This window comes from Nomascus leucogenys, chromosome 21 (assembly GCF_006542625.1).
Source record: "Nomascus leucogenys isolate Asia chromosome 21, Asia_NLE_v1, whole genome shotgun sequence".
NCBI lineage: Eukaryota > Metazoa > Chordata > Mammalia > Primates > Hylobatidae > Nomascus > Nomascus leucogenys.
In genome coordinates this window covers 20,621,457-20,649,028 of record NC_044401.1, presented here as the reverse complement: position 1 = coordinate 20,649,028, position 27,572 = coordinate 20,621,457, and the positions used below count along the sequence as shown (strand labels likewise).

The 27,572-nt window shown below is 38.6% G+C and overlaps 1 protein-coding gene across 2 annotated transcripts in view; it reads left to right on the top strand.

The window, feature by feature from the left end:
- The first annotated feature begins 7,200 nt into the window (after positions 1–7,200).
- The window catches only part of ADGRG7 (adhesion G protein-coupled receptor G7), a 73,545-nt gene continuing 53,173 nt past the window's right edge, over positions 7,201–27,572 (top strand). The window contains exons 1-6 of one of the 2 annotated variants that reach the window (XM_003261739.2): positions 7,201–7,571; positions 15,814–15,927; positions 16,917–17,021; positions 19,788–19,900; positions 22,213–22,362; positions 23,838–23,938. In XM_003261739.2, the coding sequence (XP_003261787.1) occupies positions 7,457–7,571; positions 15,814–15,927; positions 16,917–17,021; positions 19,788–19,900; positions 22,213–22,362; positions 23,838–23,938 (698 nt within the window). In that variant the 5' untranslated portion in view covers positions 7,201–7,456. Of the gene's footprint in view, positions 7,572–15,813; positions 15,928–16,916; positions 17,022–19,787; positions 19,901–22,071; positions 22,363–23,837; positions 23,939–27,572 lie in introns of those variants that run through there. The other variant, XM_012500996.2, reaches the window with a different exon arrangement.

The following is a 27,572-nucleotide window of genomic DNA, read 5'->3' as shown; positions in this document are numbered from 1 at the left end:
CTCCTTCTTCGGGGCCGAGAGAACTTTGAGCGTTAGCCGTCTTTGGCTGCTGGCTAAATAAACGGACTCTTAATTCATCTCAAAGTGTGGCGTTTTCTCTAACTCGCTCAGGTACAACAGACTGCCAGAGGTCTTATCTTCCACTGTTGCTGTCTTAGAATTCAACTGCTATGTGAAGAAGCAAGGCTATTCTGTTGAGGAGGCTTCAGGAAGAAAGAGGCCCTAGAGGAGAAAAAGACTATGAGGTAAAGACAGGTCCAGCTGACTTAGCCTTTCTAATCAACTAGCTAAGACCCAGACAGGTGAGAAAGGCCAACTTGGATTCTCCAGCTCCAGCTGAGCTTCCAGATGACTCAGCTAAATAAACATGAGGAACAAAGCTATCTCTGCAGAGTGTTGTCCAAATTGCATGGTCATGAGCAAATGAATGGTGGTTGTATCTTAAATCCTTAAGTTTTGAGGTGAACTGTTGTGTAGCAATAAATAACTTACACTGATCATTTCATTAAATAATTTACTACATGGAAACAATTAGGATCCAGAATATTATCTTGTCAACATATAAAGGATAGCGCTATTTCACACAGGACATTGCAAATTTCAACCCATCTTGCCTCAAATCAGCTTATGACTTCCTACTAATATTTTTAGGACTAGTGTTTATACAGGACTATTTCTCAGATGATTCTCTTGCTTAGTTACTACAAATTTGGGGTTTTGTTCTAGAATGAAAGAAGAAAATCAAACTATTTCCTACACTGTGCCTCTCAACCTAACCATGGCTGTTTCTCTGCTCTTTTAATCTTTACTATACACCTCTGCCAACCAGCTCAGACTTTGGAGATGGAAAATGGAAGAAACAAAAGATGAGAAATAGAAAAAGAAAGATAAAGGAAACAAATCCGCAGAGATAAACAGAGGGACTGAGGTTCTCTAGAGCAAAATAAAGAAGTAAATTTAAAGCTAAAAAAGACTTTCAGGAGTTCCTTTTCTTTCACCTTCTGGAGCACAGAGAACTTCATTCAAGGTTACATGAATCAGAGTCCAGCATCTCCCATGGGCACATATTTTAGTTTCATGGACAATAAACTTCCACTAGTGTTAAACGAGTTACTCTGCACAAAATGATGCCTCCAGGAAGCAATCAGCCCCGAAGATCCTATCTGGAACACCTGGCTCTGGGGAGCGTAGGAAGTTCCTAAGAACAAAGGGCTATAGAAAAAAGTGAGAAGATGCAAAGAAAGGCACGTGACCTGGTGATTTCCTTTTGGCCTGGAAAAGCTTTTTGGATCCCTTTCTCCCTGCCCTCCCTTAACTACTAGGTGGAAATGGAGGGTGCCGTATTGTGTAGATGTACTAAAGGATGAGTTTAAGGTTTCTCTGTTATTAGTAGCTCAGAGCTTTCAACAGTGAAGGGGCAGCAAAGGGCACTGGTGGTTTCCCAAGTGGAGACACTCAGAGGCTCCGTTCTGAGATGGGAAAGTTGAGATTAGCCTTCATCAATGCTGCAGGAGGTATGATAAGCAGGTTTCTATGTTCTTAACTTTCCAGTGGGGTCACAGTGCAGGTTATAGGGAAATAAAGGGGATTTCCGAGCCTCTTGACCCTTCCAGGTACAAGCTCATTAAAAACCTGCTAAAAAGAATAAGTGAATAAAATGAAACAAAAAAGAGTGCTTGTACAGACAACAGAAATATAAGCTCTTGATGAATTTTAGCAGGCTTTTCTGAAAATCTGGCTATCTTTAAGACCATGAGTATTCCCATAAACTAACAAAGAAATGACCTATTAAACAAAATGCCATTTAATCTCTTGACATTTGCTACTTTGCTATAAACTTGATTTACTTCTTTTGGGAGAATTACCCCAGAGTAGTGGTTACCAAACTTCAGCAGACATCAACTCACTTGGAGGACTTGTTAAAACACAGATTGCTGGGTGCCACCCTGGGATTTCAGATTAATTAGTTTTCTTATTTTGTTTAATGGATTATAATCTGTTATATGTATTATTTATTATTTTTAGGACTTACGTATAATGTAATAAAATAATGTTATTTATTATAAATACTTATTTATAATAATGTTTATTTATAAGCATTATTTATTTTGATGCTGAAATTGTCCACCATTTGATAATGGGGAGTCTTTTCAAGCTGGATTCTGTGTCCATTTGATATACACTCATTGTATCTTCCTTTATGCACAAGATATTCCTGGCTCACCTAAGACTTTCTCTGCTGCAGTCCTGGAATTAGCCATTCTCCAAGGAGCCATGTTCCTCTTGGTGGAAACTTGTATTTATAAATCAAGTTCTGGGTTTTGGGTGTGCTCATTGTTAACGGGGTGTCACTGCTTCCAGGCCAGAGCTAGAGAATACGTGTATGTAAATATGTGATATATATCAAAAATGTACAAATATACATGCGTGTTTATATAAACACACTTTTGTGTCTACATTGATTTAAATATTGTTTATATATAAATATATATTATTAGATATATTTAAAATATATAAAATATTCTCTTTCTCTTTCTGTGTGTGTATATATATACATATATATGTATATATATACACATATATACGTATATATATACACATATATACATATATACATATATATACATATATACTCATATATATACATATATATACATATATATACTCATATACTCATATATATACATATATATACATATATACTCATATATATACATATATATATACATATATATATTATGATTCATGTGATACATTCAGTTCCAATGCAACACTATAGGTTTTTATGTTAAAGGCACAATAAAAATTATTTACTTCAAGTATTGGAAATAAGAAATAATATCACATCCCTTCCTTTGAAATACTTGACTTTGTTGTATTCGTCGTAACAGTTTTTCTCCTTTGCATGAGAAATTCCTGACTTCATTCATGCATTTGTCTGACAGCTGTCTTTCCTGGAGGTATTGCTTCCTTCAGAATTAACACCATGTAGCTTTTCTTTCTCTTTATTTCTGATGACCTGTTTTGAAATTCTCATGGAACTCAGATTTTCTTCCCTTCCATGTTTGTAACGTCCTTCCCCTTCTCATCTATACAGGTGGGCAACTTAGCATGGGAAGTCAGAGCCAGAGCTCTGAAGGAGAAACTTGGCTCCTGTCATCCTCCTGTCCTTGACTGTTTGATCTGTCATCCTCTTTGTAGCCAATCTCTGAGCTCCACCACCACTGCCCATCCATGAGGGGACCCCCTTCGCTCTGTGTCTGGGCTCTGACTCCCTGTTCCAGGCGGCCACTCCGTGTGGCCACCCTCCCCACTCAGCTCCGGCTTCCCACACTGCATTGCTGGCCTGCCTAGATGCCCTCCTGACTGCTCTTGGTCCCTGAAGACCACCCTCCTCTCCCTGCTCTGGCTTTGATTTTCCACCCAGGGTGCTCTCCTGCCCTGCTTGGTTGGGCTCTGTCTCTGCATGACAGGTCACCCACTCCTCCCCCCACCCTCATCCTATTGATGCCTTCTTTATCCTGCCTGGGCTCTGGCATCTCATGCTAGGTCTCCCTCTTATCAATGCTTTCTTTCTTCTTCTTTTTTTTTTTTTGAAACGGAGTCTCTCTCTGTCGCCAGGCTGGAGTGTAATGGCGCGATCTCGGCTCACCGCAACCTCCGCCTCCTGGGTTTAAGCAATTCTCCTGCCTCAGCCTCCCGAGTAGCTGGGATTACAGGCATGCGCCATCACACCCAGCTAATTTTTGTATTTTTAGTAGAGATGGGGTTTCGCCATGTTGACCAGGGTGGTCTTGAACTCCTGATCTCAGGTGATCCACCCACCTTGGCCTCCCAAAGTGCCGGGATTACAGGTGTGAGCCACTGGCCCTGGCCTATCAATGCTTTCTTTACCACAATGGGGCTCTGACACCTACTCTGGGCCACTGCTCCTCTCTACCCCTACCACAGACACCTGCCTTGCTCTTCCTCAGCTAATGACTTTAGAACTGAAATGTTCGGGAACGGAAGGCCTCAACTGGATTGTTTAAAATATAAAGAAATGGAAGCCCCATGGTTTGCCCAGAGTCACACAGCAAATTAGTGGCAGCAACGGTACAAATCCAGTTCTCCCTGAGTGTAAGTTGGATGAAGACAGGGATCTTGTCTTTTGTTCACTACTTTATCCCCAGTGCCTAGCACAATGTCTGCATTGAGTAGAATGAAAGAATAAATGAATTATTTCCTGTTTAACTCTTTTCCTTTTCTTCTTTGTCATCTTGATATGTGTGTGTTGTATGTATGTGTAAATACTGGTGACCCTTTACACATTTCTCTCTTATCAGTAGTAATTAATGCCCTTACATAAATGTCAACATCTTAATTTCTGTGCCTAGGGATTTCTTCAATTCCATGAATTTCTGGAGTTTCTAGCTGGATAGATGGCAAGCCTTATAAACCTTGTCACGTGGCTAAGGACTTGGAAGCCCTAAAAAGCAGCAGTCATTACAGCATCCCAGGACTCCAGGACATCCACCAACTGTGGAAGAGAGGATGTGTGATCACCATCAAAGTTAGTTTTCTAGTCGCTAGACTGTAATCCCTTCAAAAGATTCAGAACCCTACAAGAGAAAAACACCATCACCAGATGGCAAACTTGAGACCCAGGATCCCTTCCTTCAGTCATACTGTTCAACTAAGACCATTCTGCAGATGACCACACAGGGCAGTGTTTCTAAAGCATATGTTGAAGAACCCTGCCTCTGAGAGATCCTTCTTGAGAAGAGGATTCTCAGTTCAAATAACATTGAGAACATACTTGCATACATGTCTTCTCTAGCAGTTCACAATGGACATGAGCATTGTGAAGGCTCTAAGAAATGCTGGAGTGGAGAAAACTGTTTAACTTTGTGTAACCTGGCGTCCTCCAAATGTACTTAACCGTAAAGCTCCTGTGTAGAATAATACCAGTTTCAGTCTCATTTCCTCATTCATGCAAAGGGCAAACACATTATGTTACCTGGGGCTTTTACACAGAGTGAATGAGATAAACATGTGTACAGTATACAGCACCATCCTTGGTATACACTACACATATGATAGGTGTTAATTCCTTTTCTTAGATTTATTATTTATCGAAAACCATTGTTTTATTATTGAAAAAGTTATATATATTTATTTATAATAATAGAAAGAATACATAAGGCTAAAACTTCAAACCATAAAAGGGATATAAAGTTAAAAAACTCTCTCCTACCTCAGATTCCTCAGATTCCCAAGAGGAATTTTTTCATGTACCTTTCCAGACATTTTTGTGCATGTGTATGCAGACATATCAGAAACAGATTTTTAAAAATCCATTCCCAGTAAATGAGGTAATGGGTTTGCATTCATTTGTTTTGTACTTCTGCAGCAGTACTTCTAAGTTCTTCCATTTTGTGCTACCTCAATTTGTTTTTCTGAAATTCTTGGGAGGGGTAAAGTTAGGGCCTTACGTTTGTAGCAAAACATTTATAAAGTGAATGTCACAGAGAATTGGAAACCCCCATAGTGTCTGGGGGTTAACTAAAGGTCAGTTTAAGTGTAAAGCCTTTTTTGGTAAAGCCTTGCTTAATACTTCGTGAAGGAATTAATGGGCTTACGTAGGTGGTAATGGACTAGTACATAGGTCTCCAATTTATGATGGTTTTTTTGACTTCTGATTTTTCAACTTCACCGTGGTGCAAAAGCAATATGCATTCAGTAGAAACCATGTTTGGGGTACCCATACAACCATTCTGTTTTTCACTTTCACTACAGTATTCAATATATCACACGAGATATTCGACACTTTATTATAAAATAGGCTTTGCGATAGACGATTTTGCCCAATTTTATGGTATTGTATGTGTTTTCGGCACATTTAAGGTAGGCTAGCCTAAGCTAGGATGTTCAGCAGGTTAGGTGTATATTTAATGCATTTTGACTTAAGGTATTTTTTAACTTAAGGTGGATTCATTGGGATGTAATCTTATTGTAAGTCAAGGAGCACCTGCACTCCATAATAATTAAATTTGATGATCTTTTATTTTAACAGTTATGACTTGCCTTATAGGTGGCTATATCTAGGTATCTCACCCCTGAGAAAATATGAGTTCTTTGAGGACCCTGTTTATGTCTTGTACCAATTCAAACACATTAAAGGCATTTAATATGGATTTGATGAAGCAAGGGAGTGTCCAGAGAAGACCAGAGCATCTGTTCTCTCTACCAGAACAAAACTGTGATTGAGGAGGTGAATGTTCATTTATCTGTTCTTCCAGGTAAGGGTAGAGGGTGGGGAAGGAGAACATGGGGGCATGGGCAGGAGAGGGTCAGAGCTGCATCTACAGAGAGACACCAGTTTGTAGTTACTCTGATAATGTATTAGTTTCCCAGGGCTGCTCTAATAAAGTACCACAGACTGGGTGGCTTAAACAACATGAATTTATTGTCTTACAGTTTTGGTGGCTAGAAGTCTAAAGTCAAGGTGTCAGCAGAGCCAGTTCCTTCTGAGGACTCTCTCTTTGACGTGTAGATGGCCATCTTCTCTCTCTGTCTCTTCAGATCATCTTTCTGTATTCATGTCTGTGTTCAGATTTCCTCTTCTTATGAGGACACCAGCCATATTGATTAGTGACCACCCTAACAACCTCATTTTAACTTGATCACCTCTGCAGTAACCACATCTCCATATAAGGCCTCATTCTGAGGTACTGAAGGTTAGGACTCCAACATATGAATTTTGGAGGGGACACAATTCAGACCACAGCAGATGGGTTATTGTGCTGGGCTTTAGTGCTTTTCAAGACCCACCCTGTGCCAGTATGCACACTCACCAACTGCGTCTGCCAAAATGTAGGCTCCTTAAAGAAATGCAAGCGCTAAAAGTCATGTGTGGTGATTGCCATTTATCCTCTTATTGACAACCTAGTTCATTTCCCCGACAGAGTGTTTTGTGTGGTCTGAAGCACCTGCCAGTCTATCTCTGCTGTACCCTCCCAAGACAAAAACACAGGAAGCCGAGCCATAGGTGACTACTGGCATCCACTGCCTTTGTGTTTTTCTCTTTTGTTTCTTCTATTTTGTTCCCTTCCTTCACTCTGTGGCTTTTCTGGACATTCACTCTTTGACCCTTGTGGATAGTCCCTCCCCTTCTTCTTTATTGCCCTGAGTTATCTCCCTATTCCCATAACTCTAATCACTTTTTTCACGTTCTCCTTCAGTGAAGGATGAGGAAATTGAAAGCAGAGTATGCCCCTTTTATTAGGAGATTCAAACTGCATCCTACTGGATTAGCCTCAAAAGTCCTAAAATATAAAGACATCCGTCTGACAGATCACTGAGGGGAGGACTTGTTTTTTTGTTTTAGAATAGTTTCTGATTAAACTTATTAGCTCAAGAAGAAAAGAAGCTAGTTGTTTCTCACCTAGGAGTGGATTTGTGGTTTGGCTTCACCATGGCTTCCTGCCGTGCCTGGAACCTTAGGGTGCTGGTGGCTGTCGTGTGTGGACTACTGACTGGCATCATTTTGGCACTGGGCATCTGGAGGATTGTGGTCAGGATCCAAAGAGGTAATGTTGTCCTGCTATGTTTAACTCAGAGTAAGAGAAGGTGTGGGACCTCTGTCCCTGCCACCTGATGCACAAGTACTGGGAGGTACCTTGTCCAGTCTGAGGCATTCCACCAAGATGCCATTTATGGGATATAAAAGACCAAGTCAGTTAAGCCTAGCAGATGGTTGAATAGAAATGAATAGGTGTGGGTGTGAGTGGGCAGGGGGAAGAGTGATCTAATTGAATTGGCCTCTTTATGCTCTTTTAACTCCAGACTGAATTGGTAGAAGAGTAATAATTAAAACAATTAGTAACACATGTTTAGTTCTGTTTGGCTAAATTCAGGAAAGGGTAAATTGTTATGAACAAGGACACACACATGCATCAAGCACATACACACACATGCATAACACACACACACAATCAAACATACACAGAATGGAATTTCGTTTTAAAAGAGAAGTTAAAGAAACTCATCACTAAGGTTTAAGTGAAATGATCTCATGGTTGCACACAAATTTCCCACTTTCCAGATGTAGGAAACTAATCAAAAATTTAAAAAACATTTTTAAATGACTTTCCTGATTATTCAGCAAACATTTGTTAGTCCCCTGCTGTGTGCCAGAGATGGCCTGGAAAAGGAGGACGTGGGAGGGGAAGTAGTGAGTAAAACAATGATGTTAAAGAAAAGCCCGCTGGAACTCAGAACGCAAAATTTCAATGATCCTAATGTGGGATCCCTTGGGTTGTAGAGCTTCTCCATAAAAGAATTCAATGCTGGATGGGCTACATACTCCCTTTCGTGAAAACCAGAGAAAGCTTCTAATGAAACAATAAATAAGGGTAAATAATGCTGATCGGGAAAGGCAGCAGGAGAGGCAGTATGCCCTCTGAGCAGGTAACTGGGGGAGGACAGAAGGTTGGGGAGCTAGCAGGAGCATGGAGCATGGCTGCAAAGATCCACTGTTGAAGACCAACAGAGGGATCTGACATACTGGCTGCTGATGGAGTGGTAGCTGGGGATGGATCTGTCCTCCCCCTACCCCATTGCCCTAACCAGTATTTAGAGAACTAGAATGAGAAAATTTACCAGAATAAAAATAGTAAAATTTAAACTTGGAGCAAATGTGTTTTTGTTTGTTTGTTTAAGGTTGTAAAATAGTTTCATTCAGGTTAAAAAATTATGAACTATGGATTTTACCCCATTAAGGCTGCCAAATTTATAAGACCTCATTTAAAGGGCATACTTCTCGAAGTTTTGTTTGTCCTTCCTTCCTTCCTTCCTTCCTTCCTTCCTTCCTTCCTTCCTTCCTTCCTTCCTTCCCTCCCTTCCTTTTTTTCTTTATGTAAGCGACATCGATTTTTAAAGGGAAATTTATGGTGACTTATAAAGGACACAGTTATAGCAAAACCATTAAGAACAAGGATCAAAGTACAAAAACAACATGAGAAAGAGTGCAGGGTGGGGGACAAAATATGAAAGTTCAAGCCTTGGGGGGAGTTGCTTAAAATAAATACAAAATATATTCCTGAACTTTCTGAGTACTAAGATCCAAAAGGAGGCATAATAAACAATAAAGATCCCATGTCTAACAGTAGAGGTATACCAGCTCCTCAAAAAGACAAACTTTTCTCCTGTTCTGAGCAGCATTTTTCAATTGGCTGTTTATATAAGGGTTATCTCTTAGCTTTGGGGTAAACCCAATGGGAAAGGAGAAGGTTCTCACTATCATTTAAAGAAAAAGAGTGAAAGACTGGTACCGTTTGCTGTTACTATTTTGCCTTGTACATTTTATTGAGAATGTATTTGAGTTGGTAAATTCTGTTTCTTTTCACTTCACTCCACTCCACTCTACTCCATTTCTTTTTATCCTATCCCATCCCATCCTATGTATTTGTTGAATATCCTTGCTTGGGGTCCTTTATTCAGGTATAGACATAAATTGTTTTTACATTTTTTTAAGGGGGAAAGAGGTCATACATATCTCCGAGAAACTGATGAAAGCTATAAATGTCTTAGTAGGGAAAATATATATAAACACAAAATTTTGCATAAATTAATTTTATTGCATTCAAAATTTATTTTGAATAATTACTCCAGGCTGGAGTAACATATATAAATTAAGAGAACATATAATTAAGTCTCTCTCACTTTTATTTTTCTTCAAAAAGTATTGGCCTCGTTGTGAAAAATAAAAAAAAAATTCAAATTCTTCTCTGAGTAAATTTCAATAAGAAGTTACTCTGATTTGGCAGTAAACACTGATGTACAACAATATTTATGCTATTTATGCATTTAATTATTATAATGCCTATAGTTTTAAAAGTTCTTACTATGTTCTAGGTACTATGCTAAACACTTAGAGCAAATCCCAGTTTTGCCAGAACTCAAGCCTTTTCACATTGGGCATTCTTCATAGAAAAACACAAGAAGCAGTATAGCTTTTGGGCCCCTTCACTCTTGATGATGAAAGTAAAATGAAAGCATAATTAAGCTTTATTATATTTCTTCCCATTGGCATTTTCCAACTTGTGCTAAGCCTGATATAATCACAGACGGATGTCCACAATCATAGTGGTAGAAAATGTTTTCTTTAACTCCTCTCAAAGGGAGAGTATCTTAACCTCAAAACACATGAGTAGTGCCTTACTTGACCATATTCTACACCTCTCCTGGTTCATAGAATTTCCTGCTCTTTGCCACTAGGACTGTTTTTTTTCTTTATCCCCACTTATCTCCAGATATTCTAGCCTTCATTCTCCACCACAGGATACACCTGTTCTTCAGTCCTGCAAGAGATTTCAGGACGTTGAAATATTCCCAATCCCCAAGGTCCGACTTCATAGCATTGATAATTGTTGTTGTTTTTGTTCTGAGATGGAGTCTCATTCTGTCTCCAGGCTAGAGTGTGGTGGCGTGATCTCGGCTCACTGCAACCTCTGCCTCCTGAGTTCAAGCAATTCTCCTGCCTCAGCCTCCCGAGTAGCTGGGACTACAGGCACCCGCCACCATGATTGGCTAATGTTTGTATTTTTAGTAGAGATGGGGTTTCACCATGCTGACCATGCTGGTCTCGAACTCCTGACCTCAAGTGGTCTGCTCACCTCGGCCTCCCAATGTGCTGGGATTACAGGCGTGAGCCACCGCACCCGGCTTGATAACTCTTACACTGTGGAAAATATGGTTGTTGTGAAAGGTCAATGAGAGTTTATTGTTTGTCAAAAAATAATCTGACCATAGATACTTGGCTTTAATTTCACTCAATTGCGGTAATTCTTTCAGAGGCAAACTCAATAAATCTAACTCATGTGACTGTTCCTGGAGGATATTTGCATTTAGGGGTTAAAAAAAAAAAAGAGTCCAGAGTAGTGTTTTCTGGAGGGAGAAAGTTGGTTTTAGGCAGCTATAGTGTCCTTTTGTCTTAATCCTGGTGTTGTAAATCTTTCTTCTGCCCCTTAACCAGTCTTCCTTCTTGCTTCCTCACATAACCACCCCTAAATTAAAAAAACAAATGTCTGTTAAAGGGAAGGGATTTTAAAAATAAGTTTATTCCAGTTTGGCTATGTAATTGGCTGAGGGGCATGGATTATTTTAACATCAGAATCAGTGATGTTTAAAGTGTTGATTCCATTTTAAAAGTTACTTTCTTAAACTAAGGGGCTAGAATCTTGGCTTAGTGGATTATTCCTGGATTTCCAGGTATTAGATATTTTTACTCGAAATTCTGGGTATGTCTGCCACTTGTTGTTCTTTGATGACACAAATGTTGACGATCTAACAGGGAATATAGTGGTTAAAAAGGATACTTGAGAGTATAGGGGAAAAATGTACAAGAGTAGCGGGAAAGAAAACTCTGGGGCCAAACTGCCTGAGTTTAGATCCCAATAATGCCCCCCACTAGCTTTGAGCAAATTATTAACTTTGAGCAAATTATTCAACATTTTTGAGTCTCAGTTTTCCTACCTATTATGTGCATAGTAGTAAACCCATGAGGCTTAAATGAGTCAATACATTAAAAAATTTAAGATGATGTCTAGGACATTGTAAGTACTCAATAATTGTTGGCTGCTATCCTCTGGGTATTTTTAGATAATTCAGTGCAGAGCATAGTTTTCTCCACTCCCTGGTTTATACCTTGAATAGATACCATTGACCTAGATTGGACCTTTGGATTGAGACTCAAATTACCAATCCAAAAGTTTACAATAGGTTTAATCATTAAGTTCAATTGACTAGCTCAAAACAGAAACAGAAACAGTTGTAAGAACTGGCACATCTTCCTGCATTTGCCTTTCAATACTTATGCTACACTGTACCATCAGGAAAAATGTTTATTAAAATATTTAGCCATGCATACCAAAGTATAATAAGAATTAAAAAAGGAAAAATTATTTAACCAGTTTATTGAAATATTTAACCAGGTAGTTAATACTGGACAAACTTTACCTTAAATAAAGACTGTATGTATTTTATTTGTATAAATCTTTCAGGGTTTTTTCTTTACAACCAGAATAAACTATCCTAAACATTGTCCTCTCATTTAAGAGTTAACTTTATTGTCACCAAACTATTTCAAATTAGGACAAATGAGAGATGCCTGGATTTTAAACCCCAAAAGACTAAGCTAGGCACTAGAAAGGATCTGCAGATGAAATTTCTTAGACTAAGGAAATATATTTTTATTTCCCTACTTATTAAAATCAAACTTTTCAAAACAGACTCTAATTTTGTCTAGGAGAAGAAATTAACATTTTTTATTTGGAATCTTTAATATTATTTTATGCTACTTTCTCAAGCAGCATGTGTGTGTTGTATATGTTCTGTACTTAAACTTCCAAGATGTGTATTAAAAGCATTGAAAATGTGTAGTAAAAGCATTGAAAATAGGGCTAATAATTCTAGAAATACTACTTTGTACAATTTAAAAGAATATAGGAAAATTATTATTATCATACTGGTGTTATAAAAGAAAAATATTGCTATTTAATATATATTTCAAAACATGGAGCCTCAAATAAAAGGAAGCTGATGCTGCCTGTTGCAATCAATGGTAAAGGCAGGCACTGTGAGGAAGGAGCAGAAGCACTTGATCAGTTACAAGGAGATCTGGGTCTAGCACCTGCTCTGCTACCACTTAATTACTGATCTGGAACTAATCACTCAGCCTTTATGTAGCATGAGGGGGTTGGGTTGATGAATAATTAATGTCACTTTTTTTCAAGATCATAATTCTAAAACTGGTTAGATGATATGAACAAGCCACTTCATCTTTCTGAGTCTGACTTTCTTTACGTAAAAATACAGTCTTAAAGATACCAGTACTATTTTTGCTGTATTTTGTGGGTAATTTAGGTATTTCAGAGACTAGTGTCTTGAAGGGTGTAGCACAAGGTGTTAAACAGGTGATTGTGACAGAGGAATTGTTAGTTCAGCTTGGACTAGATATCCTCAACCAAGATGCAAATGGCAAAGAAGCCAGTCAGCAAATGTTTGTTGGGTACCTTCTATTCAATGGCATTGTGCTAGGATTTGAAGATATGGACCAAGACCCTTGTTCTAAAAATTGGCAAATTACTCCTTAACTTTAAGAAATGACTCTTGACTTACAGCAAAAAGACAGAAGGAGTAGACATGGATGTATCTCCTTCTTGTTTACAAACATAGAAATTATAAATAAAATATGACAATAATTCAAATATGCAAGCAGGCTTTCTTTCTTGAAGAAAAATCACAAGTGGCAGAAATAAAGAGTAAAGTCAATACTGTGAGGGGGAGCAAGCACTGGTGCAATTTCAGTGCATTCAGGCAGACAGGAGGCATGATTTCTATGCTGTGTGAAGCAAGCGAGCTGGACCTGAGCCACCAGCATAATACCTAAGCCAGTAGGATCAACCAAGAAAAGAAGATTAGAAAAATTTTACTCACTAGCCCAAAGAAGCATTAAATAACACTGTCACCTGTTCAGAGCCATAAGTAAGGAAAAAAAGTCACTACCAGTAATTGAAACTCCAGGCTTTACAATCTAAATCTGTCCTACCTGTACAGTATTGAAATCTCCAAAAATAATCCTAATACTAGTTCAAGACTACTACTGATGGTGCCCCAGGATCATAAAAGAAGTAATCATGAAATTTTCCTGTAGAAATATTTCCACAAACAAGACCCATAAAAGTCTCATGGAAGAATAATAAATAAGATAAAGATGAGTTTACAATACAAAATTACATGTGAACCATGATGCTGGAGAGACATCAGATGTCATCAAAAGGATTAACCCTCCCAGAATTGGATATAACAAAACAATCTGAGAGAGAATATAAAATATGTTTAGCAAGATTAAACCTTTAAAATATAGGAGAAAAATAAAAAAAGAAAAATACAGTATTTTAAAAAGAATAGGAGAATTTGAAAAAGAACCAAATAATACTTTTAAAATGGAAAATATAGTAATGATAAAAATATTAATGAGTGATTTAAAAGGAGGTTAGAAATCATTAGGTGCTGAGCATGGTGATTCATGCCCATATTCCCAGCATTTGGGGGCTCAGGCTGGAGTGCCACTTGAAGCCAAGAGTTTGAGAGCAGCCTTGGCAATGTAGCAAGACCTCATCTCTGCAAAACACAAAATATTATTTAAAAAATAGCCAGGCATGGTGGCGCCTGCCTGTAGTCTCAGCTACTGGGGAGACTGTGGCAGGAGGATTCCTTGAGCCCAGGAGATGGAGGCTACAGTGAGCTATGATTACACCTCTGCACTCCAGCCTGGGTGACAGAGGGAGATCCTGTCTCTACAAAACAAACAAATAAAGTCCCCCCCTCCACACCCTAATAATTAAAGAGAAAACTAGGGAATGGAAAAGAAAGCTAGGAAACTGTAATTCAACATAGTAATATAAAGAGATGTTAACAATAATGAGATTAAAGAATTTGATGTATAGAAGGCTAAAGTTCAACAGGGTCTATGAGACATTTCAGAAGAGAATAGAAAATATGGGAGAAACAACTCTTTTTTTTTTTTTTTTTTTTTTTTTTGAGACGGAGTCTTACTATGTCACCCAGGCTGGAGTGCAGTGGTGTGATCTCGTCTCACTGCAACCTCCGCCTCCCAGGTTCAAGTGATTCTCGTGCCTCAGCCTCCCGAGTAACTGGGACTACAGGCAGGCACCACCACATCAGGCTAATTGTTGTATTTTAGTAGAGATGGGGTTTCACCATATTGCTCAGGCTGGTCTCGAACTCCTGACCTCAAGTGATCCACCCACCTCGGCCTCCCAAAGTGTTGGGATTAGAGGTGTGAACCACTGCACACAACCCTGTATTCTTCCACTTAATTTGTTCACATTTCACTCTGTTTTGCAATTTAGAAACCCTGCTATCCCCAACTCAAAATAACTAGTCATTAGATCCTAACAATTCTTTCTCAGGTATGCTTCCTGAATCTAGTGACACCTAACTTTCTTAGAGTCACTGCTTGAGTTCTAGTTCTCATTTAACTGGTTTTCCTTGCCCCTTAGCCTCAGTCATTTCCCATACTCCTTCACTTATCCTCCTAAAAAAAATTCCTTATTATGTTACTCCTTTGTTTTATGACCCCTCTAAGGTTCCTTCAAGATTAAATCTTCTTGGTTTGGTTTATGAAGTCCCTTCCAATCGAATCTATGTCTTGATGTTGTTCCACACAGAACCAATGCTAGATGTTAAATTCTTCTCTGTTCCTTAGACACATCAGAACTTTCCATGTTTTTGTGATTTTTGCAATTTGTATCCTGCCTACTTGGGTCACCCATTTTCATCTGGTTTTTCAAGATGTAATTTTAAAATCCAGTCCACATACTATCTCTTCCCGGGTCTTCTTGGCTAGGTAACCTCTGTCGTCAACCTCTCTCCTATGTGTTTTTACTGTACTTATAAGTCTCCATGTTGACTCTATCTATCTATCTATCTATCTATCTATCTATCTATCTATCTATCTACTTACCATCTATATAATTTCTGATTTCTCAGGGGATTCTAATCTCCTTGGTCAAAGCATTATGTCTTTCAACTATGTCTTTTTGGTATCCATAGCATCTAGTAAGCATTGTACATCTGGTGTAGATTCTCAGTGTATGTTTTATTAATGACGATATTACAAAGAATATTTATCAGCAATGATACTCAAAGCAGTGGTTTTACGTGTAGAAATTAAGTGGCCACAGGCATGAAAGGAGAAATGAATCAGCCAGTTCATGACTATTCTGTTATTTATTGTTTCTTTAGGAAAATCTTCTTCCTCATCAAGCACCCCTACGGAGTTCTGCAGGAATGGTGGAACCTGGGAAGATGGCAGATGTATTTGTACAGAAGAGTGGAAAGGACTGAGATGTACAATTGGTAAATTACTTGGGATAATGGTAAAGTGTAAGGTTTACGTCACTCTTGTGTTAATAAGAATAGCAATAAAGCTTCTAGAAGCTTCAGTTAATGGTTACAGAAACAATGGACATAATGATGATGGCTTTAGGATGTATTTATCAGCTCAATAGTAAAAGTTGAGTTTTCTTCTTGGGCAATTTATCAGTATATTCAATGCACCTTATCTGTTTCCTGACTGCTAAGTTTTTCTGCAAAATCACAGTCATGTTTCCTGGCTGCAATGACTAATCCAGGGCAATGAATGACATGATTCTCTCAGGTCCTTTCAATTGGTAATATGCCATAATACCCCATTTCAAATATCACCACTCTAATATATTTAACTTTTCTGAAATCAAGATGCATCTTCTTAAGTATATACTTATATTAAATTTTTAGCTTTTCTTCCTTTACCTTGAAGAGTTGTTATTAAGTTAGTGGTTTGATTTCAATCGTGTCTCAGAATCAAAGTTCAAGGCCATTTTTAAATTTGAGGTGTGCTTCCCAACACTGTACACTTCATGCTGTCTGCTTAGGGTTCAGAGCCCTAGATAGCCACTGCCATCATTTCCTATACTCCTACCCATCAATATATCCCACAGACCCCATGAATTTGCCTTTTTGCTTTGCCCACATCCTCATGATACCGTTGGCCACTATAGGCTCTATATTTTTAGTTCTGAAGATTCCAACTAATCTGTTACACTATCCTAGCTCACATTCCCTCTCTACCCAGGTTTATATTGTGCACATTTTAACTGGAACCTGTTATCTAACATACTAGTTATTCTAATGGCAGTAACTTAACCAGATAGGGAAGTATAGAAGTTCCTCACAGGCCAGTGGGTTCTATAAGCCTTCTATTGCCTTTCAAATTTCACTGCATAGGTTCTGACCTTTGACTTTCATCTGGTTTCAATTTTTTTAAAGTATGATTTACAATAAAGAATTTTTTCTCTTTATTACAGCTAATTTTTGTGAAAATAGTACCTATATGGGTTTTACTTTTGCTAGAATCCCAGTGGGCAGATATGGACCATCCTTGCAAACATGTGGCAAAGATACTCCAAATGGTATGTGTTTTCCCAAACATTTACTCTGTTTACGCATAAGAATTACTATGCTGAGTCATACCTCTCATACCTCCTACTAGTGTTAGGTCCCTGAAGGGCATCAGGAAAGGTATTGTGGACGGACTTAACTCCCTTTCATGATGCTAACGTTCAAAACTTAAGGTAGTATCTCACAAATCTTAAATTTCCCCACAGTTTCATATGAATCAGTTGTTTGTGAATTTCTCTGAATATTTCCTTAATTGGTTTATTTTTCCAGCTTTTGCTTTCTCCTGAAGTTCAATTAAATTGACATTTGCTCCTTTAGTTATATAATTTAAAAAAAAGTTCTAATCAGCCAAAATTATGGACTTGTATCGTATCTATTTTCAGATTTCATCTTTCCAGGTAGAGACACATGGTTGAGTCTGTTCGTAGTTGGTAGTCCTTCACTTTTTTGGTCATTTTAGTTATCCATCTTGGAACATTCTCTAGCTTCATTCTACTTTTCTTAACATGACTACCTTACTTGTATAGAGGCATTCAGAGAGTGAAAGAGTAAATAGTATTTTCTATTTCTAATATGGTCCCTGATAATATCCAATATTTTGATGCTTCATTTCAGTGCCACATTGGGTAATATCTTCTGAGTGTAGGCTTTAGGAATTCCTAGATTCTATCCTGATAACCAGAGCCTATTATGCCATATAATTTCCACTAATGTTTTACCTGTCCCTTGTTTGCCTTGACTTGCATCTGCGCAATCCTACTTCTCACATCTTCCTGCAGGTAATTCGCTACTTCCTATGGAACTAGATATCTCAAGAATACAGCCAATTCTAGATCATTCACAAAAATGTTTGATAAAACTACTGCCAGCAATGGCCCCGAAGAGAATGTGACATTTTATTTAGATATTTATTTTTGTATGTGTCAAGGGAACTCTGAAACACTAAATAAATTAAATGAATTGCTCCTTTTAAATTACTTTTTTTTTTTTTTTCTTTTGAGACGGAGTCTCGCTCTGTCACCCAGGCTGGAGTGCAGTGGCGCGATCTCGGCTCACTGCAAGCTCCGCCTCCCGGGTTCACGCCATTCTCCTGCCTCAGCCTCTCCGAGTAGCTGGGACTACAGGCGCCCGCCACCACGCCCGGCTAATTTTTTGTATTTTTAGTAGAGACGGGGTTTCACCGTGGTCTCGATCTCCTGACCTCGTGATCCGCCCGCCTCGGCCTCCCAAAGTGCTGGGATTACAAGCGTGAGCCACCGCGCCCGGCTTTAAATTACTTTTTATCTTATTATTATGAGAAATTATGCAGATCTGTATTTGATTTGTAGAATTCAAATTGCTTCCACCCATGTATGTATATACATCATTGTGTTAGTCCATTCTTGCATTGCTATAAAGAAATACCTGAAATGCCATATCAGTAATGCTTACTCAAGTATTCATGATCCTACTCTATCCATAAGTCCTCCTGAATTTTTCACTCAGAGAGTAAAAGGGGCTTCTACCATGTTGACACTATACATACTATATATACCATACTATACTATATGGTATGCTATTGGTAGCTATTGTCTTGATTTTACATGTTTTGTGTGTCCTAAATATTTCATAATGGTTTATAAAACAGATATAACTTACAAAACATAACTGGGCTACTGAATTAGGAAGAGTAAAAGTGTCAGTAACATATCCATGAAGAGTCATCACACTTGTTTAATATATATTAATTCTTTGGGACAAGAGACTCCACATTTTTAATTTGGTTATTAATTTTTCTTTTCTGAGCACCTATTATGAAAACATGTTTATAATATTTACCGTCAAATTTCAGATTGAGCCTATAATTTTACAGATTTGGATTCTAACTGTTGGCAATTTTGCTTTTAGTTTTATATTAATAATTACTCCTAATTACTCAGTATTATATACCAAATGATCAAAATACTTTTCAATGATTTTTGAGTGGGGATATTTACACTTTTAGGTAACATTGAGGAAAAGATGCATCTGACATGTGTCCACTTAAGTTATTTATAGCCCATAAATATGTTAGAAATTTTCGTTATGTCATGGTGTAGAGGTGAAGCCTTCATATAAATTAAGAGTGGCTCCAACTTTGTGCTTTACAAGTTATTGAAGCAATCTCTAATTTCAGTGTTTCTAGCTGTTGTCCCAAGAAAGAGCTGCCCAAAGCTGGTCCTGAGGAAACATCTACCTTTTGGTCAGCTGTCCCTCTAATTATGATTTTTTTCTATAGCAGCTACTTAAGTATTAACTACAGGAAGGCAGTGAGGTAGGGAGGCTTAAGTGATAATCCTAGAAAATAAACCAAATGACCCAGCAAACATTTATTGAGAGGCAACCAAACATCTAATAAATACAATAGAATATAACAGAACTCTTTGCCTTTCAGCTGTTATGCAGATTTGCATAAAGCAGTCAAGATCAACATATAATTCAGTATCTATTAGGAATTTTTCATATTGTTTCTAGTCTGTCAGCCTAGTATTCTCTCATCATATCCACTTCAAAGCCATTATGTACCTTATTGTTGAAAGGTAAATCTTACTTGAAGACATCAAAGGAAGGAAATAGTCAACTGGTCTTTTGAAGTCCAGATTCAAAAATCAAGACAATAAGAGGTATCTGCCTAAAAATAATAGGCAATTATTTTTAATAAATTATAACTTTTAATAAAAATTAGTTATTGCCTAAAAATAATAGGCAATAATTTTAATAAATACTTATTTTTAATAAAAAATTTCTTTTTATTAAAGCGGGCAATCCAATGGCAATCCGGTTGTGCAGTCTCTCTCTATATGGAGAGATAGAATTACAAAATGTGACAATAGGAAATTGCAATGAAAATCTGGAAACCCTGGAAAAGCAGGTATGCCATATGACTCACTAATGGGCAACTGGAAGAAGTTCTGATTCTGTGCAGTTTCTGTTCTTCAGATACCTGATGGTCAAATCAATGCTTTTAAAACTCTCAAATTAGCAATAAGAAAAACTAGTGACTAAAGCCGCTCTTATTTATTATTTATTTATTTATTTTGAGACCTTGTTTTGCTCGTGTCACCCAGGCTGCAGTGCAATGGCACCGTCTCAGCTCACTGTAACCTCTGCCTCCCAGGTTGAAGCAATCCTCCTGCGTCAGCCTCCCGAGTTAGCTGGGATTACTCATGCCACCATGCCCGACTAATTTTTTTTATTTTTAGTAGAGACGGGGTTTCACCATGTTGGCTAGGCTGGTCTCAAACTTCTGACCACAGGTGATCTGCCTGCCTCAGCCTCCCAAAGTGCTGGGGTTGCAGGCGTATAAGCCACCGCACCTGGCCGCCACTCTTATTTTTAAAAGTTGACATCTGTTTGTGAAAAAGGACAGTTGTTTCATCAAATTTCAGCAAACGATAATCAATAGCACATTAAAAATGGCTTCATCTTTGTAGACCAGTGAAGTTTTGACTGGATATAGATCCCTGACATTTGAGACCAAAGGAAAGCCTCTTGATGGTGTAATTGGACCAGAATGAAGAGAAAAAAACTATTATCAAAGACCCTTTGAAACAGGAAACTCTAAACCTGATGCGGGTCTCAGGGTAGTATCTATGAGCAGGTGAGATAGAAAGTACATCTAACTAGATGTTTTTTCTTGCAGATTAAACTATTTTGACCAAAGTTGTACCCAAATGCATATGCATGGAAGAGCTAACACTAGGGGACAGCAAGGGGAGGAAGAGGAAACCAACCTTTATGTACAGCCTTTCATGTGCCTGGCATGTTGCATATGTTATCACATTTAATCCTTATAAAACTTCTGTGAGTTGAATGTTAGTCCCATATTATAAATAACTATAGCCAATAACACTTACTAATTGTTCAGCACCTACTGCATGCCAAATATTGTGTCAAATATTAATGTATTTATTAGTTTATCATATTTAATTTTTATAACACCATAAATAAGTATTAATGTACACATTTTATAGATGAGGAAAATGTGGTTCTGAGAGGTGAAGCATTTTGCCTAGTGACTACAGCCAAAAAGTGATAGAGCTGTTCTTTATTTTAAAGTTTACATTGTACTACCCTGGCTCCCTAATCACAGATGGGCAGGGTAGGGGTTGGGTAGGGACAGAAGTTGGAGAGTGGAGGTGGCTGCCAACCACACAAGTTGTGCCAACCCACAGAGTGAGGAAAGATGCTAAATTTGGAATCTGACAAACCAATGTTTTGTTCTCAGCTCTGCCACTTCTAAGCTGTGTGAAACTTGGTTGAGCTCCCTAACTTCTCTTGAGGGTGCACAACTCACAAAGTTGTTTTGCTTATTAAATGTGATAACACCTGTAAACATCTAACAGAGTGCCTAGCACATAGCAGGGATCTAGCAATTGAATTAGAGTTATTTGTTTCTGTCTACTGATTGGATATTGTTTCTGACACTTACCCAAGTGTGAATAGCCTGTAACATTGGTATAATTTGTGAAATGATGCTGCCATCTAGTGAAAACCAAGACGCGCGCGCGCGCGCACACACACACACGCACGCACACACGCGCGCGCGCGCGCACGGACACCCAGCTTCACCAATGACAATATGGATTGGCATGTTTTAGCCTCACAACACAGAGCCCTGGGGCTAACTGGCACCTAGAGAGGTCGTCTCAGCCAGTGCCTCCCACACTACCAGTGCTGAAAAGCCAGTTTAAAAAATTTTGAACCCATTGCACACCAATATTTTTGTGAAATACAATAAAAATAAGTTACTGGAAAAATGAAATGAAAAATATGCATAAAATACAAATCAAAATTTTAGAACTATTAGATTCAACAGCAAAAAATTGCTATATACATCTCTGACCAATTACTTTCAGTTTCTGTGCTTATCTCTCTACCACCTTTGTAACACACAGTGAACCAGCGCTGGCCCATGGATACACTCTAGTAGCTCCAATCTAGCTAAGGCAGCCCCTTATAGTTAATCAATCCTGTCAAACAGGAAAGGCTGGGAAAACCACTGGTCTGCATGTACTTTGTCCTTTACACAAGGAAGGATGCAAACGTGGAAAACTGAGTGGACATGGTGTTCAGGAGATTGAGGCTCAGCTAAATTCCAGCTTATTTACCTGCAGTTGCTTACAAAGTGTTTGGATGTAATTGTGTAAAGCTAGGGTTTTTTTTTTCTGGTTTTTAAAACAGATAAAGGATGTCACAGCACCACTTAATAACATTTCTTCTGAAGTCCAGATTTTAACATCTGATGCCAATAAATTAACTGCTGAGAACATCACTAGTGCTACACGAGTGGTTGGACAGATCTTCAACACTTCCAGAAATGCTTCACCTGAGGTAAAACTCACAAAGCTTTTTTTTTAATTTTTTAATTTTTATTTTTAGAGGGGGTGTTGGGAAAGAAAGAGAGATGTCCTGAATTCCACTCCTTATTCCACAATATGGTTTGAGCATGGTTTAGATTGCTTAAAGGCATTTTGCATAGCATTCCTGAGAGATGCTCAAAGATATAAAAAAAAGGGCCTCTTGTCCAAATGTTTTCTTTTAGGATATTCATAATGATCATTATTACATTGTCTTTTTTTTTGAGACAGAGTCTCATTCTGTCACCCAGGCTGGAGTGCAGTGGCATTATCTCAGGTCACTGCAACCTCTGCTTTCCGGATTCACGGGTTCAAGTGATTCTCAGGTCTCAGCCTCCCAAGCAGCTGGGACTACAGGCACACACCACCACACCTGGCTATCATGTTAAGTCTTTTAGGAAGTCCTGGAATGCATAAGTCTACTTCACCTTATGAATATGTTTACCAACTACATTTGACCTTACCATCCCTAGTGCATTCCAAGTAAATAGTGTTTCAAGAATTTAATTTGGAATGTGATTTTAAACTGTGATGCATTTCTATTAAGAATATTTACATTTTAGTCTTGGCTTTCTGAAAACTTTAAGCCTAGTTTACATTCCTGATATTTGAACTTGCCAAACCCTGGTACTTGAAAACAAGTATATTCAACATTTACTAATTGGTATAGCTGGATAGTGATCAAACAGGGCTACAAACCACCAATATGGACTCACCTGTGTATAGGTTGAATATCAGCATGCCCTGAAAATAGCTACTCTTTTCTTCCATTCCCTTTAAATGTTTTATTTCAGAAAAAAAATTTGAAATATTTTTCCTACTAAAAAGTAACTGGGATTCAAGTTAATAAAAATGGAATTGAAAGAGAAAATATTGACCTCCAAATGTAGAATTAATGGAGGCATTAACTAGTAGGCAGAAAGGCTTCAACACTCCCAAAGAGGGAAGATAAATAGTAATCAAACGCCAAAAGGTCATCTCTCTGACACGCTTCTGAGTTATTGATTGAAATAAAACTACAAATAATTTTACTAAGTTTAACAGGTATACTAAGTATAACTTAGTTATGCTAAGTATTATGAGCTGTAATTTTTAACAACCAGAATACTGCACTCCTCTTATTTTGTTTCTGTTTTTGTATCCAAGCATTTGATTTTGTGTTCTTGGAGTTTGGTGGGGGGTCTGTGAAAGATCTTGCTATGAGGTCAAATTCAGAGACTTAAACCTCCTAATTCACTACCTTAATTTATATTTTCACTTTGCCTTATCTTGATTCTCTCTGTCATCTTATGTGGATCAAAGAATAAACCTTTAATTTTGTAAAATGCTTGCCTCTACATTATCATATCAGTGATGCCACTTGCTACTACAATGATTCATGATGATAATGATGGTGATGATAATATATGATATATGCTTCTCTGATGATCAGTATCTTCTCTTTGGCAGGCAAAGAAAGTTGCCGTAGTAACAGTGAGTCAACTCCTAGATGCCAGTGAAGATGCTTTTGAAAGAGTTGCTGCTACTGCTAATGATGATGCCCTTACAACGTAAGCACAAATTCAATTTGGAAAGAAAACTTGACTAAGCGCTGTTTACTTTCCTAGGCTAAAGTATTAACAGAGATATCTTTATTTCTCTCATGGATGCAGTAACTGACTGATTCCTCTGGAATGTAGATAAGAGCTGTGACTTTCCACTTGACCTTCAGTTACTAGATGGAGTGGTATATGTTACCTCCTGCATACAGGGGTGCTGGCCATGGCCTGGGAGATAGGGAGTAACTGGGCTGATTTAGATTAGAACTTGTTTTCCTCACCTTAGTTTGGCATGACCAAGGGGCAACTTCCATACACGGCAAGACCTCTTCCAACTTCTTTTGCAACACATAGAGCTACAGAGAACAGCTCACTTTGCAGGACATACTGCCATCCCCCAAGCTGCACCTCACTTCTCTCTTTCCAAGGCCCTGGTGTATTTTGATTATTTTCCTTAGCTTTCCTCTTGATCCCTTCGTGGGACTTGTGATAGGGGTGCCCCATTTACTCAGCCCACCCCACTCAACCCCTTGCGGGAGGGAATGTGTAGATGAGCAAGTGTGGGAATCAGCCAGTCACTTCTCCACTGGCAGGAGCAAACTCTGTGCAGGCCCCACGGCAGCATCCAGATGGGGTGCCTGCAACCCCAAGGCCCCAGAGGGCGTGTTACAATGCTCTCTTAGCTCCAGCATCCATGGACAGCATTGCATTATCAGCCCAGCGGGCCCTTTGCCTTGTCCAATGGGGTGGCTGCCCTCTGCCAGTGAAGGCAAACGGCCAGTGTAACAGCCTTTTTGGGTACCTGCACTTGATGGGTCCCAAATTCTTGTCCAGTGCCCAGGAAGAATTAGGTCACCTGGACAAATTGAAGGATGGTGAATGCAGAGAATTTTATTAAGTGATGAGGGCAGCTCTCAGTGGAGAGGGGAGCTGGAAAGCAGGTGGGAAGGGCAGGTTCCTCTCCCCTGAAGTCAAGTCACCTTTCAGCCTCCCTCCTCCGAAGTCAGGTTGCTTCTCACTGTCTCTGAAGTCAAGACACCTCTTCCTGACATCCAGCCACTTCTCTTCTCTACCAGCTGAGTCTGGGGTCTTTTTAGGCACAGGATGGGGGAGTGGGGCAGGCTGTAGTTTTGGAAAAGGCAACATTTGATTGGTAAAAAGACATTATTCAGAAAGAACCAACCAATGGGAGAGAGTGGGTAAACAGGGATTGAAGTTCTCACTTTGGGTTTCAGACTACTTTTGGCGTGAAGGTTTCCCCCTGGGATCCACCCTTGTCTGCTTAGAGTTTCTCTGCCTCCTCCCTTTCTGACCAACACTATGTTGAAAAAAAAAAAAAAAAAAAAGGGAACCCTACCTGCTTTCTCTCTTTTTTCTTTCTCTGTTCTGGATTACTGTTGGTTGAATATTTGTATTAAAACTCATGTACTTTATTCGTAGTGGCCCCTTGTTGGTATTCACTGTATTTTTACCTTATGTACACTTGTCAAAACCTTTTTAAAACTTACATCAGCATGCATGCTTATTGTAGAAAAATAAGAAAATATGTAGCTTGGCAAAATTTGAAAAATTATCTTACCTTTATTAACCTGTTGGTATATATTCCAGGTTTTTTTCCTCTGTTTCTCTCTGTGCGTGTGTGTATGTATGTATATGTATATTACATACTATATTGATTCACAACTTGCTTTTGTCACTTAATACCTTACAAACTTTTTTCTATAAACATCTTTTATATAAATATATACACATCCATGTCATAATTTTAGTTTACTGCATTATATGAGTAAACTTTTATTGAACTAGTTCTCTGTTCAGCAGCTGGACATTTACATTGCTGGAAGTCTTTTAATGTTCTAAGTAATTAGCATTCTGATACATAATCTTTATTTACACGACCCATTATTTCCTCAGGAGAAATTCCTAGAAGTAGTTCTTAGTTTTCTAATGATTATGACCAGTACCTACTTAGTGTTGAATTTTCAAAGTAGAAAAAGCACAAAGGCACAAAGTAGAGCATTCAAAGATTATAATTCTGAGAGGTGGTCGTAGAGGTTGAGTGAACGGTTTTACTGGCATACTTTGTGACTTCAGATTTCAAAAGGAGTCTGGGCCCTTCTCATGGAGAATGTGGATGTCTCTCATTTTTCTTGACATATGAGAAGGAAGTGGCCATGGTGTCCAGAGGCCAAGAGCCAGAGTGGGCTCCCTTCAGAGCTGAAAGCTTTGTGTTTGCAGAGTCTTGCTAGACGGGAGGAATGAATGTTTTTGGTGAGAAAGCTGAGAAAAGAGAAGTTGTGGGATTTGAACATCACAAGTCACAAAAAAGATAGGAACATTTTCCTAAAAATAAATAATTATGAATTTTACTGGCTTAATATACAAAGGAAAATACAATTTTGTGTGATTTTTACGCAATATCTAAATAGTTTTAAAGGAGGTGGTTAGAGGATAAATAAAAATTTAAAGTATAGGATACATTGAACCTTAAAATGGTGTAAGCATGCTCAATTTCTCCTTTTATCACTCTGAATTTTTAGTCCAATTATTTTCTGATAATGTTCTATCAGTTTATCCTCTACCAACGTGATCTTTTGCATAAGCTCTTGTGGACTCGGATCCTTCCTTCATTCACTTAGATAAAGCTTCCTCCTCTGCCTCTAGCCCCAAGGTCAGGTCAACAACCCTTTAGCTCTCTTTAGGAGAATACTCTTGATGAGCTTCCAACAGAGGTCATCTCTCCACAAGAAGGAAATCAATTGTTGTTCAGGACAACATTTGCTTTCTAAACTCTATCTTCCAAACCTAGGCCAGATGCCGGGTTCCCTGACAGACATCAGGCCTTAGTCATCCATTTCACTTTGACTTCTTCCTTCTTTCATTCCAGTTTTCTCTTGGTGTCTCTCAGCTACTGAATTCCCTTTCTATAGTATAGCAAGAAGAGGAGAGGGTGAGAATAAAAGGGAGGAGAGTGACAGGGAAGAAAGACTCTTTGACTCTGTCAAAGTGGGCAGAGCTCTGGAGGTGTAGGGTTTCTGCTGGTGAGGGCATCATAGTACAATCAATGAGTTTAGGACTTCACCTCACCATTTTTTTTTTCCTTTTTTTTTGAGACGGAGTCTTGCTCTGTCACCCAGACTGGAGTACAGTGGCACGATCTCAGGTCACCGCAACCTCTGCGTCGCAGGTTCAAGCAATTCTCCTGTCCCAGCCTCCCTAGTAGTTGGGATTACAGGCATGCACAACCCCGCCCAGCTAATTTTTGAATTTTTGGTAAAGGCAGGGTTTCACCATGTTGATCAGGCTAATCTCGAACTTCTGACCTCAGGTGATCCACCCGCCTTGGCCTCCTAGACTGTTGAGGTTATAGGCGTGAGCCACCGCGACTGCTGACCTCACCATTGTAGACACTGGTTGCAAAGTCTGATCTGTAACCTTAGACCTTTGATCTCATATTGAAGGTCGTAATTACCCTGGTTTACCTGACTTTGGGAATGCAAAATGCCTCCCTAGCACTGACCACCTGTGCATTTACATTTCACTTTTCTTTTTTTATTTCTGTTCCAGCTAGCCTGGCACCCACTCAAATATCTTGACCAAATAGAGATTTATTGTAAATAGGCATATGGGGTCTCAGTGAGGCCCA